This window comes from Hemiscyllium ocellatum, chromosome 4, assembly GCF_020745735.1.
Source record: "Hemiscyllium ocellatum isolate sHemOce1 chromosome 4, sHemOce1.pat.X.cur, whole genome shotgun sequence".
Classification (NCBI taxonomy): domain Eukaryota; kingdom Metazoa; phylum Chordata; class Chondrichthyes; order Orectolobiformes; family Hemiscylliidae; genus Hemiscyllium; species Hemiscyllium ocellatum.
In genome coordinates, this window is record NC_083404.1 from 58,991,032 (window position 1) to 59,003,960 (window position 12,929).

Genomic DNA, 12,929 nt, shown 5'->3' on the forward strand with positions numbered 1-12,929 from the left:
CTCAACCGGACGCCTTTTAAATTATACTCACCTCCACCAATTCCTCTGGCAGCTGCAGACACACACCATCCTCTGCATGAAAATATTACCCTCAAGTCCTTTTTAAGTATTTCCCCTCTCACCTTAAACTATGCCCTTTAGTTTTGGACTCCCCTACCCAAGGAAAAAGACTTGGTTATTAACTCTATTAATGCTCATGATTTTATAAACCTCTATAACGTCACATCTCAGTTTCCCATGCTCCAAGGAAAAAAGCCCAGCCTCTCCATATAGCTCAAACCCTCCAGTCCTAGCAACATCCTTATAAACCCTTTCTGCACCCTCTTGAGTTTAACAACATCCTTCCTATTGAAGTGTGACCAGAACTGCATGCAGTATTCCAAAAGTGGCCTTACCAATGTCCTATAAACCCACAACATGACTTATACTTAATGTTATAACCAATGAAGGCAAGCATGCCAAATACCTTCTTCATCACTCTATCTGCCTGCAAACTCTACTTTCAAGGAACTATGTGCCTGCACCCTATTTGCTTGGCAATACTCCCTAGGACCCTACCATTTACTGTGTAAGTCCTGCCCTGGTTTGCCTTACCAAAATACAACACATCACATTTATCTAAGTTAAATTCCATTTGGTCCTCGGTCCTAGGCTCTACACCTCTCTCTCTCTCTCTATACTTCTCTTTCTTCCTTTAATACATTGCTTAAAACATACTCTTTGATCAAGGTTTTTGCTTTCTAATGCAAAATACTTTGAAATGTTTTATTATGTTAAAGGCACTACATAAATCTAAGCAGTTGCTGTTTAGGCTACTCTATACTTAATATCAAAGAGTTAACTTTGATCTAAAAACTGCAACTTAATTTGGGATCCCACAACTTGGCAATATATTCTCAACATGCAGTGAGAATATAGCTTTTCCTACTTCAGTAGAAAGTATATTGTTTCAGTTACAGGCTCTCTCTAAAAATATCAGTCAGAGGTAGGGAATCACTTCTAAATCTCAACTGCTTGAACATACCTCATCCAGCAGAAATGGGCCAGCCAGTAGTTGCTGTTTACACAGGCAATAATTATGAACCACAACTAGCAATAGGTGCATGCTGTTTTATTTAATCGAGTTAATTTATATGTTTAGTCTTGTTTTCTCACTGCTTTACCAACCATTACTTATTTTTAAGGACTCTGTCAAACATGAGCCCCAAAGTAGGCAAGTTGCAGCAACACAATGAACAATTTAAATCAATGTCTCTCACAGTATGACAGTCAAGAACATAAAATCAGTCTTCAAGTACAGATAAAAGTAACTGCACTGTAATTTGGGCCTGTGATTTGTTTTAAAACATGTTCCTGGTAGTGAACAACTGAGTTCTTGCAGAGACATTGTGAAAATATAATCATCAGATTTAAATAGGTCAAAGCTCTAAACTATCTTCTCAATAATTTCCCTTTTATTCTTGTGCACTGGATCACCAAACTGATGACACTGTCAAAAGCCTGTGAAAAAACTCAGGGTTTGAGAATGTACAGGTAAGCATGGGTGAACAAGTGTGTGTGTGTGGCTCAGGTAAGTTATCATCTTGCAATAGCACTGGAATTGGGAAGAGGCCAAATGAGGTCTTTATTAAGAAATCAAATTAATATCAGCAATGCTGTACAGTGGAAAAGGAGACTTTGTAATTATTACTGGCTCTTCAACATTATGAAGTTTATGTCTGTAGCGGGTGCAAAGGAACAATAGTATATAGGCATAATTCCTTAACTTTCACCTCACCTCTGAATTCAGCTCTTTAACCATGTTTGAACCAAGGTTGAATGAGATCATGAGTTAAGTTGCCCTGGAGGAACCTAAACTGGGTTTCACTGAGCAAGTTATTGCTCAACAGGTGCTGCTTGATAGTTTTGTTGATGACATTTCTCATTACTGATGATAGAGAGTAAATGGATTTGGCAGTAATTGGCCAGGTTGGATCTGTCCTGCTTTGTGTGTCCAGGACATGCCCAGGCAATTTCCTATATTGTCGGTTGAATGCCAGCATTGTAACTGCATTAGAGGAGTTTGGCTAGGGATGTGGTAAGTTCTGGAGCACACGTCTTCAGCATGGGTGCTAAAATATTGTCAAGGCTTTTGATGCGTACAGTGCTTCCAACTATTTCTTGATATCACATGGAGTGAATCGAATTAGCTAGAGATTCGTATCTGTAATGCTGGGGAATAGTGGAGGAGCCTGAGAAGGATGTTCCACTTGGCACTGCTGGCTGAAGACTGTTGCAAATGCTTCACAGCATTATCTTTTGTACTTGTGTGTTGGGCTCTTCCAACATTGAGGATGAAAATATATGTGAAACCTCCTCCACTGAATTGTTTAATTGTCCACTACCTTTCACTACTAGATGTGGCAGGGGTGCAGAGCTCACACCTGATCCACTGGTTGTGGGATCACTTAAATCTACCTCCTGTTATGCTGTTTGGCATGTAGATGGTCCTGTTTATAGCTTCACCAGGTTGACACCTCATTTTCAGGTATGCCTGATGCTGCTCCTGGCATTCCCTCCTGCACTCTCCATTGAACCAGGGTTGATCCCCTGGTTTGATGGTAATGGTTGAGTGGGGATATGCCAGGTCACGAGGTTACAGATGTGTTGGAGTACAACTCTGCTGCTGATGGCCCATTGTGTCTTGTGGATGCCTAGTCTTGAGTTGCTAAATCTGTTCCAAATCTGTCCCATTTAGCATGGCGATAGTGCCATACAAGACAATGGAAGTTATTCTCAATGTCAAGGTAGGACTTCGTCTTCTTGCAGTGGTTATTCTTACCAATACTTTCATGGACAGTTGTGCCTGCAGATGATAGACTGGTAAGGATGAAATTAAGTATGTTTATTTCTCTTGTTGCTTTCCTCACCACCTACTGCAGACTCAGTTTAGCAGTTACGTTCTTTAGGACCGAACCAGCTTGATAAGTAGTGCTGCTGCTGAGCTGCTCCTGGTGGACATTGAAATGCCCCACCCACAGTACATTTTGTGCCTTTGTCACACCCAGTGCTTCCTCCAAGTGTAGTTCAACATGAAGGAATACTGATTCTTCAGCTGAGGAAGGACAGTAACTGATAATCAGCAGGAAGTTTCCTTGCCCCAGATTTAACCTGAAGGTATGAGACTTCATGGGATCTGGAGTCAATGTTGAGTACTCTCAGGGCAATTTCCTTCCCATTGTACACCATTGTGCTGCCATCTCTGCTGGGTCTATTCTGCTTGTGGGTTGGACATACCCAGGGATGTTAATGGTGTTGTCTGAGTCATTTTCTGTAAGTTATGATTCTATGAGTATGATATATCAGGCTGTTGCTTGACTAGTCTGTGAGACAGCTCTCCCAATTGTGGCACTAGCCTCCAAAGTCAGTCAGGTGTACTATGGATGATTGACAGGGCTGCTCGAGCTGTTGTCTTTTCTAGAATGTCTAGATCAATGCCAGGTGGTCCATCCTGTTTCATTTCTTTGTTCAGATTTGTAGTGATTGATGCAACTGAGTGGCTTCCTTGGCCATTTGAGAAGGCAGTTGAGAGTCAACCATGTTGCTGTGGGTCTGGAGTCACATGTAGGCCAGACCATGTGAGGAGAGATGTATTGAGTTGATGTATATCCTCCCAACTTTCCTTCACAAAGCGAAATTCGATTTTAGAAAAGGTGATCTATTTTTGATGGATCACCCCACCTTCTCATCATATCCTTCAGTCCCTTCTCAATCCAGAAACCTACTTAACTGCCTATTAATCACATCATTTTGGTTTTACTTCAACAACATTGATTGCTAACTAACGGTTAACATCACTCGTCCTATGGTTCCAAAAATCTTCCCTGAAAGTTACGGTAAAAGGCCAAGAAAAGCTATGTAAATTAAAGATGAACGAGGGTTAAAAATCTGTTTGACTTTAAATTTGCAAAAGCTCGAACACCAGCAGGCCCTCACGGTGTAAAATATGACTCATTTTTGTTGATTGAGGCAAGTGAAAACAAAATATTTAGGCAAAGCAGGACAAAACTTGTATAAAAGTCCAAGGGCTGGGTGATTAAATGTTATGCAAATATGAAGTATTTATCTCTAATCTTCTATACACTAACAAAAAAAAGGTCAGCCATTACATTAGTTAAATGTATAAATGCTCACCTGTTGACACTGTCATTTGCAAGTTGGATCCGGCTATCCACCTGAAGTACTGTTTTATAATCCACATAAGCCTGCCGATAACGTTCTAGGGATTCATAAGCCATGGCCCGTCGCAAGAGAGGTTTCACCGAAAATGGCTGCAGCTCTAAAGCTCTAGGGAAATAAAATCAAACTATTATACAGTTTTCACAGCGCAAGGAAAAGGCCAACAGATCCATCCCAGTGCTTCTGCCTTACATAAGTCTCCACACATCCTCTTTCATCCGATTTCATCAACATACCTTTCTGTCCTTTTCTCCCTCGTTTATCTAGCTGCCTCATCCAAGGCATTAACATGAATCATTTCAGCTGCACACTATGGTGTCAAACTCCATATTATGAAATATTATGTCACAGTAGTAGCAACTTGTAAACTTTTCACTATACTCATGTGAGTACATGTGACAATAAATCTAAGCATAACTCTAATTCTATTAGTGCTGGTGTTTCAATACATTCCTTCAGAAAATGCCATTTGACTGTCACCCATGATTCCTTTGGAATTTAAAATGTGGCCAAAATGCAATGGTTGGGACTTCCCATATTGGTTTAATTTTTTTCTCTCAGAGTTCTTCAACTTCTCCTTCATTAACTGTTAATTATTTTCATTTGTCTCTTCGACCCAACTCCTACAAAGCAAGAAAGAATTATTGCAGTGGATTAGATAGAGTACTATACACTGGCAGCCTTTAATGAGAGATATATAATTATAGACTGAAAAGAAAGTAGGTGCTTTATTTGCCTCATATGCCACTAGATGCCAGAAAAAAAAAACTGGTTGGCGAGGCAGCAATTGTGAAATGAGATCAGGGTGGAATATGCTGACTGATGAATATCACAGGGTCAAGAGAAGTTTCTTTATTAGATTACAAAAAGGGAAAAGGGAGAAAAACTGGGGTACACATTACATTAAAAAAAACTAGAAAGATCAGTATAACTGTTACATTGAAAAAGTCATTTTTAAAAAAAGATATTTTTATTGAAAATTTAACGTTTTTACAAACTTACAAAATAAAAACACAAATACAAACATTAATATACAATTAAATATTAAATAAATAATAACCAAAACCTATCAAACAAAAAGAAATAAAAAAACCAAAACTCAACTAACTACTAATCTAACCTATAACTAACCGGAACGTATAAAAATCTTACATTACTCAAGAGAAAAAAAAAGATAACATAGAAATTAAAAAGTGAAGTACATGCTCAGAACCAATTAGCATCAAATCATAATAAAACCCGTACTCATGCGGGATTCCTCCCCCAAGGGACCCTAGACCAGCCAGAACTGCTCCCACAACTAGATGAAAGCCCTTGACAAAATGGCCAAAATATCTGTATTTATATAATTCAGGAAGGGCTTCCATGTTTTATAGAGTAATTCAGTTTTTAGGTACACCATATTTGTAAGGAAGTCAAGGGGAATACATACCATGATTAACTTGTGCCAATTCTGAAGTCCTGGAGGACCCTCAGCTACCCAGTTTACTAAGATATTTTTCCTTGCAAAAAAGGAGAGAACGGAAAATAATTTCCTCCTGTGCATATCCAGGGAAGACAAGCTCGAAAAGCCCAGGAGAAGAGATACTGGATCTACTCTAATTTCCGTTCCCAAGATTTCTGTCAAAGCATTTGCTACTCTGACCCAGTATTTGCAGATCTTATGACATGTCCATAAGCAGTGTGTGAGAGTGCCCACCTCTTTTTTTACATTTGGGACACATTGGAGATGCTCCTGCCCTAAATTTTGCCAATTGTTCCAGTGCTATACAAGTCCTATGGAGTTTAACTGAATGGCCTAGGTTCTATTACAGATGGAGATTTTTCTAGCATTTCCCAGATGTCATCCCACATTTCTGTGGATTTTTCCAACCCCAATTCCTGATCCCATGTTCTAAGCAAACGTTCCATGTCTTCCGACACTTCATTATGTAATAAATGATAGAGAGTGCTGACCGAGGGTACACCCATTGGCCACAACACACTATGTTCTCTATCTGATTTATAAAGGCTATCTAATAATGTAGTCTTCTTCTGTATAATAATCTCGAATTTGGAAGTATTGAAAGAGGTCTCCATTAGGTAGTCCAAATTTTTGGTGCAGCTGTTCAAAAGACATCAAGACCCCCTCATCAAACAGATCCCCTAAACAGGAGATATACCTGGACCTCCAGGATTTAAATGTGGCATTTGTGAGCCCCGGTTGAAGACCCCATGCTCCCACTATAGGAGTATAAGGGGAGGTTTTATGCGAATTACCCTCGTTTTGCTGTATTATCTTCCAGGCTTTAATTGTATTTAATACTATCGGGTTTTTATAATGGTCTATAATGACTTTCATCTTATCTAAAAATAAGAGGTTAATAAGAGGGCAATTTACTTGTGAAACTTCGTTGTCCAGCCAGATTAATTGCGGATCAGACGAGACCCAAACAGCTACGTAGCTTAATAGGGAACTCAGCTGATACTTCCTAAAGTCTGGAAAATCCAGCCCTCCCTTTGCTTGTGGAAACTGCAGCTTCTTTAACTTAATGAGGGGCTGTCTATGATTCCAGATGAAAGAATCTTTAACTTAATGAGGGGCCGTTTATGATTCCAGATGAAAGAATCAAGCCAACTATATAATTTGCGCAGTACCGGCCTCAGCAGCATCACTGGGAGCATTCTCATAGGGTATAAGAGACGGGGCAAGACATTCATTTTAATTAGAGCTATTCTACCTAGCCAAGAAATTGGAAGATTCTCCCAGCATTGAAGGTCCTGCCTTATCTTTTCCAGTAGATGCACAAAATTGATCGTGTATAGCTGGTTAAATACTGGAGTGATGAAAATACCTAAATATAAAAAACCCTCCAGGGACCACCGAAAGGGAAAGTGAGATCCGTCCAATAAGTTGGACATACAAGCAAGACCATCCATCGGCACGGCCTCCAATTTTGAGAAATTAATTTTGTAGCCTGAGAATGCACTAAATAAATTAATAACTTGGATCAGGCTGGGCATGGACATCAAAGGATTCTAAGAAAAAGGAGAACATCATCTGCATAAAGGGTAATTTTATCTTTACCTGTGCCAACCCTCAGGGCTGTTATATTAGAGTCAGCCCGTATAACTTCCGCTAGTGGCTCAATTATTAGAATGAATAGTAATGGTGAGAAAGGACAGCCCCTACCCACACTGAAGCTATCCGAGCCTAAACCATTGGTGATCACGATTGCTTTGGGGTCATTATACAATGTTGAGACCCATTTAGCAAATACCTTTGCAATGCCAAACCTTTCCAGTATATAGGACAAGTATGACCATTCAACCCTGTCAAATGCCTTCTCCGCGTCCAACGAGACTACTATTCCAGGTATTTTTTCCTATTGACAGACTTAAATCACATTCAAAACCCTGCTAATATTATTAGACGATCTACTGCCCTTGATTAACCCTGTCTGGTCCTCTTTTATGATATATGGCAATACCCTCTCAAGCCTCAAAGCTAATTCTATTTTTTAGAAAGAATTTTAAAATCTACATTTAGCAAAGATATTGGTCTATATGATGCACAATCTTCTGGGTCCTTTCCTTTTTTGAGAATGAGAGAAATATTCGCTTCTCTCTATGAAGGCGGAAGGCAGCCCTGACGATATAAGTAGCTGTACATGTCCATAAGTGGACCAGCTAATACTCCTGTAAACTCTTTGTAGAATTCAACCTGAAATCCATCTGGACCAGGTGCTTTACCACTCTGAAGCTGCCTGATTGCGTCAAGTATTTCCTGGGTTGTTAGGGGAGCATTCAGGACCGACACCTGTTCCGGGGTCAAGTCCGGAAAGGCCAGGCTTTTAAAAAACGACTCCATTTTTCTGGCTCTACCTTCACAATCCTGCGATTTATACAAATCAGAGTAAAACTTTCTGAGATTGTGTTGATCCTTTTATGATCGTGAGTCAGAGTACCAGCACTTTCCCTGATTGACGTGATAGCTTGAGGGGCCCTTTTTCTTCCTTGCGAGAAACGCTAGGTATCTACCAGGCTTACCGCCAAATTCATAAAATCTTTGCAAATAATATTTCCCTCTTTGCCGTTTGGGTAAGCGCGGTATTCAGGGCTGTCCTAAGGGCCGTAATCCTTTGTAATTTAGCAACAGAGGGCCTATCAACATATGCTGTTTCAGCTGCCCTTAAGCGAGCCTCGAGTAGATGCTGTTGTTCTCCCTTTAGTTTTTTCTGGGTCGCCAAGTATGAAATGATCAGACCCCACGCATAAGCCTTCATGGTCTTCCACATTATTGCCGGGTTACTAGCCATACCTGAATTAATTTCCGAAAAAGTTTTGAATTCTTGAGAGAAATATTTTACGAATTTACGATCCTTCATTACGAAAGAATCTATATGCCAATGTCGGGGGGCCATCTCATTGTTCCTTGTCTTGATTTCCATATACGCCATAGCATGATCAGAAGTTATTATATTACCTATTTTGCAGGATAATACGGAATTCAAAAAGGTCAAGGGGGCAAAAAACATATCAATTCCAGTGTGACACTTATGTGGATTAGAATAAAAAGAGAGGGTGGAGGCACCCTCAGTCTTGAGGGTGGAGGCACCTCCACATGTCTACTTATCCTAGCTCTTTATTCAAATCAGATCTGGGGGATATACCCACAGTACTCTTGGGGATCCTGTCTATCTCCAGGTCCATAACGCAATTAAAATCTCCCCTTATAATTGTGTGACGAGCCCTGAGAAAGCTTCCATTATAAATTTGAAAGGATGCACCATGGGAACAATAAAGATTCAAAATCCCATATTCTTCTCCATTTATAAGGGCTTTAATCAGTATGTACCGTCCAGATTCATCTTTTATCTGACTTAAAATTTTGAAAGGGCGATTCTTCTGAATAACAATGATTACTCCATTACTTTTTGAACTGAAAGATGAAAAGAAGGCCTGATCAAATCCACCCTGTTGTAATTTCAAATGTTCTTTATCCAGTAAATGCGTCTCCTGTAAGAAAGGTGTATCAACCCTTTCTTTTTTGATGTTTGATAGTATTTTCTTCCTTTTGATTGGTGAATTACTCCCCTTGGCATTCCAGGTGCACTATTTAATCGAATGACTAACCATAATTGTCCAGCCAAGTCCAAGACCCCCTGGGAGGAAGAACCCTATCAAAACACCCTGAGTATAGAGCATAGAAAATTCACAAAAATAGAGATTCTTTAATACACTCACACCAATATTGTAAAATAACTATTTCTAACTAAAAAAATAAAACATATAAAATATAAAACATGCTTCCAGGGGGCATCACTTCCTATCCGAAAACCCATCGTATCCTCTTCCAACCAGTGCCCCACCCTCGACCCAGGAACTCCATAATAAAATAGAAAAATTCAAGTGTACTATAAAGCTAAAGTTAACAGTGAGTATCCTAACACCCCCCCACCCCACCCCAACACCTAGATACATTTAGTTATGTTAATACCACATATAAACATACAAAACTATAAAGTTACAGTCTCAGTAGGTAATAATTAAGTATAATAACACTAAATAAAAAGGGGAAACAAGCCCGCTCTAAAAGAAAGAAATAAGGTAGGACAAGGCAAACTCCCCCCCTCACCTGAATCAACTAAACAACCCGGCCTATATAAAAAAAAGAAAATCATATAGGGAAGAACAAATAAGCACCCCCTCCCTACCCCCTGCAGATGATATTAAACAATAAAGAAAACAAGGGAAAGAAAAAGGGTAAACCGGGGGTGGGGGTGCAGAACAGCATCATTAACTACACGGATTAATTCTTACAATCTATTTAAGAGAGTCCAAAAATTCCTTGGCCTTCTCCAGCGATCCGAAGTTATAGACGAACCCTTTGTGGTTAAAACGCAGCGTCGCTGGGTAGCGCAGGTAGTACTGAATGTTTAAATCCCTTAGACGCTTCTTCGTTTCATCAAACGCCCTCCTCTTGTGGACCAAAGCTGGGGAAAAATCCTGAAACAGCATAATTCTAAATCCCTTGTATGTCAATGGCCTGGGGATCTTTCCCAAGAGTTCTGGAGGCTTCCAGGAGCATTTGCTTCTCCCTGTAATACTGAAGCCAGAACAGGACCGGGTGGGGGCGCTGGTCTGACCCGGGCCTGCGATTTGCAACCAGGTGGGCCCATTCTACCTGCACCTCGCCTGACCCAGACTCCAGCTTCAACATGTGAGGGAGCCACTGCTCCAAAAATACTCAAGCTTGCCTTCCTCTTTCCATTTGGGAAGGCCCAGCAAACGAATATTTTTTCGACGACCCCAATTCTCAAGTGTACAATTGTCTTTTCTCCTTGTACAAAACAGAAATGTACTGGTCCTGATTTTACTGGTAGCAAGTTTAATGACAATGGTCGTTATTAATGTAAAAATCATCCAGTAGCTTGTGGCAAAAAACTGACTTATGAATTGTGAATTGTCACATGTTGCACAGAGGGAAGCCTTGTGATACTATCGCTGGACTGTCAATCCAAAGACACAGATAATGATCTGGGGACCCAGGTTTCAATCCTGGCATGGTGGATGGTGAAATTTGAATTCAATTTTAAAAAAAAACTGGAATTAAGAGTCTAATGATGGCCAAGAAATAGTTGTTGATTTTTGGAAAAACCCATGTAGTTCACTACGTCCTTTAGGGAAGGAAACTCCAGACCACAGCAATGTGTTTGGCTCTTAACTGCCCTCTGGGCAATTACGGCTGGGCACTAAATGCTGGCCTAGCCAGTGAAGCCTTCATCCTGTGAATAAATAACATAAAAAGAAAATTTGTGCTTCTTCAGTTGGCCGCACAAAGAAAGCATTGTCATCAATTTTCCTATGTGCATGTCCAAACATTTCCAGGGTCAGCAAGCCCAACTGTTGCTGTTCCCTGTTCCTGTTGCAATGGAGATCACATCACAGAGCTAATAATTCCCTGAGGTGGGCGTGTGAAGTCAGGAATTTTTTCATCTCCTGTTGTCTGCCCGAATTATGAAAATCTGGTCCTATGTTCCAGCAATACCACTCTCAGGTCTGGAAAAAGAAGTTTCATTTCTAACCTCAGTAACTTGCTGTTGAAGGTTTTAAAATCATGAATGTTTAATTATTTCTCTCTTTAACCTCTGTCTTTTATTCTTTCTCAATGTTATTTCCATCTCATTCTTTCTCTTGCCTTACTCAAATTTATTATAATTCCTCAATTTTATTCATTATATTTCTTTTTCTTTCATTTCTTTGCCTTTTTCTCAATCCTTAAACCTCAATGATAGGTTGTTGATCCGATTATCCACCAAGGTCCAAGAGTTGACCAAATTATCCATTAGCACTCCAGAAACTCCAGATGTAAATATTTTGCAAGCCAAAGTGTCAGAGAAATACATAATAGATATCTGGCTCCAACTTTCTTCCTGACTAGGTGGCTACTGAAGCATGCAGCACTTGAGACAGGACGTCTTGCCACTGTAACAAAGGAAAGTCCTGCATCGCCACAACAAGGCACTTGCTGCTTCATCTCAACTGGTAGAGCAAGTTTTAAAGACAGTACCAGTCTAGGCTAGGGTAGACAGTATGGGTTTGGCTGGCCAAATGTTTACTGCCACCCATAGTTGCCCTTGATAAGATGGCTTGATAAGATGGCGGTGATCTGCTTCATGAACCATGCAGTCCATTTGGTGTAGGTGGACACACAATGCCATTAGGGAGGGTGTTCAAGCATTTTGATTCAACCACACAAAAGGAACATCAATATATTTTCAAATCAAGTCACTTTGCAGCAAGATGACTGGGGCACTTTCCAAGTCCTGCCTTTTCTGCATTGTTAATACAGAATCATAGATATATATTGAAATTGCATCAAAGGGCAGGCTGTCAAGATCCCTATCAAAGGGGGAAGAAGCGGGGCAGAGAAATGTGAAAAGATCATGAGAGATCGAAACAGAATTAAACTATTCAGCCCGCTGAATCTGCTCTGCCATTTGATCAGCGCTGATGCGCTTCTCAACCACATTTCTTGCCTTCTCCCCATAGTCCTTGATTTCTTTATTCAAGAACATATCTGTCTTACACACACGCTGTAAACTTAGCCTTCTGTGGCAACGAGTTCCAGAGATTCAGCATTCTCTGGGTGAAGAAATTTTTCCTTATCTCAGTTCTTCATTCTGAGGCTGTGCCCTCAGGTCCTGGTCTCTTCTATCAGTGGAAACATCTTTTCCATGTCCATTCTATCCAGGCTTCTCAGTACTCTCTAAGTTTAACTGAGCTCTCCCTCATCCTTCTAAAATTGAATATTAACCCAGAGTCCACATCTGGTCCTCGTATGATAAGTCATTAATTCCCAGGATCATTGTTATGAACCTCCTCCGGACCTCTATCAAGGTCAACATATCTTTCCTGAGACAGCAAAACTGCTCATAACATTCCAGAGACGGTCTATCCAAAGCCTTATACAACCTCAGCTCTTGTATTCTACCCCTCTTGAAATGAATGGTAGCATTGCATTTGACTTCCTAATTGCCACTGAACCTGCATGGTTTTTTTTGTAAATATTTTTATTGAGTAAAAAGATTTTATATTCTTTACAAAATTACAAAGTCAAAATGGTATAACAACCTTATAATAAAACGACAATAACAGCAAACAAATTACTACTCTACTCCACAAACCACTGAGGAGAGGAAAATAAAACTTATAAAAACTACAATTCA

The 12,929-nt window shown here is 40.0% G+C and overlaps 1 protein-coding gene across 1 annotated transcript in view; it reads right to left on the reverse strand.

The window, feature by feature from the left end:
* LOC132815389 (sperm-associated antigen 1-like) overlaps window positions 1-12,929 on the reverse strand; it is a 127,116-nt gene that overhangs the window by 39,321 nt on the left and 74,866 nt on the right. Inside the window, exon 12 of the mRNA XM_060824281.1 lies at window positions 4,174-4,326. Coding sequence (XP_060680264.1) covers window positions 4,174-4,326 — 153 coding nt within the window. The remainder of the gene's footprint in view (window positions 1-4,173; window positions 4,327-12,929) is intronic.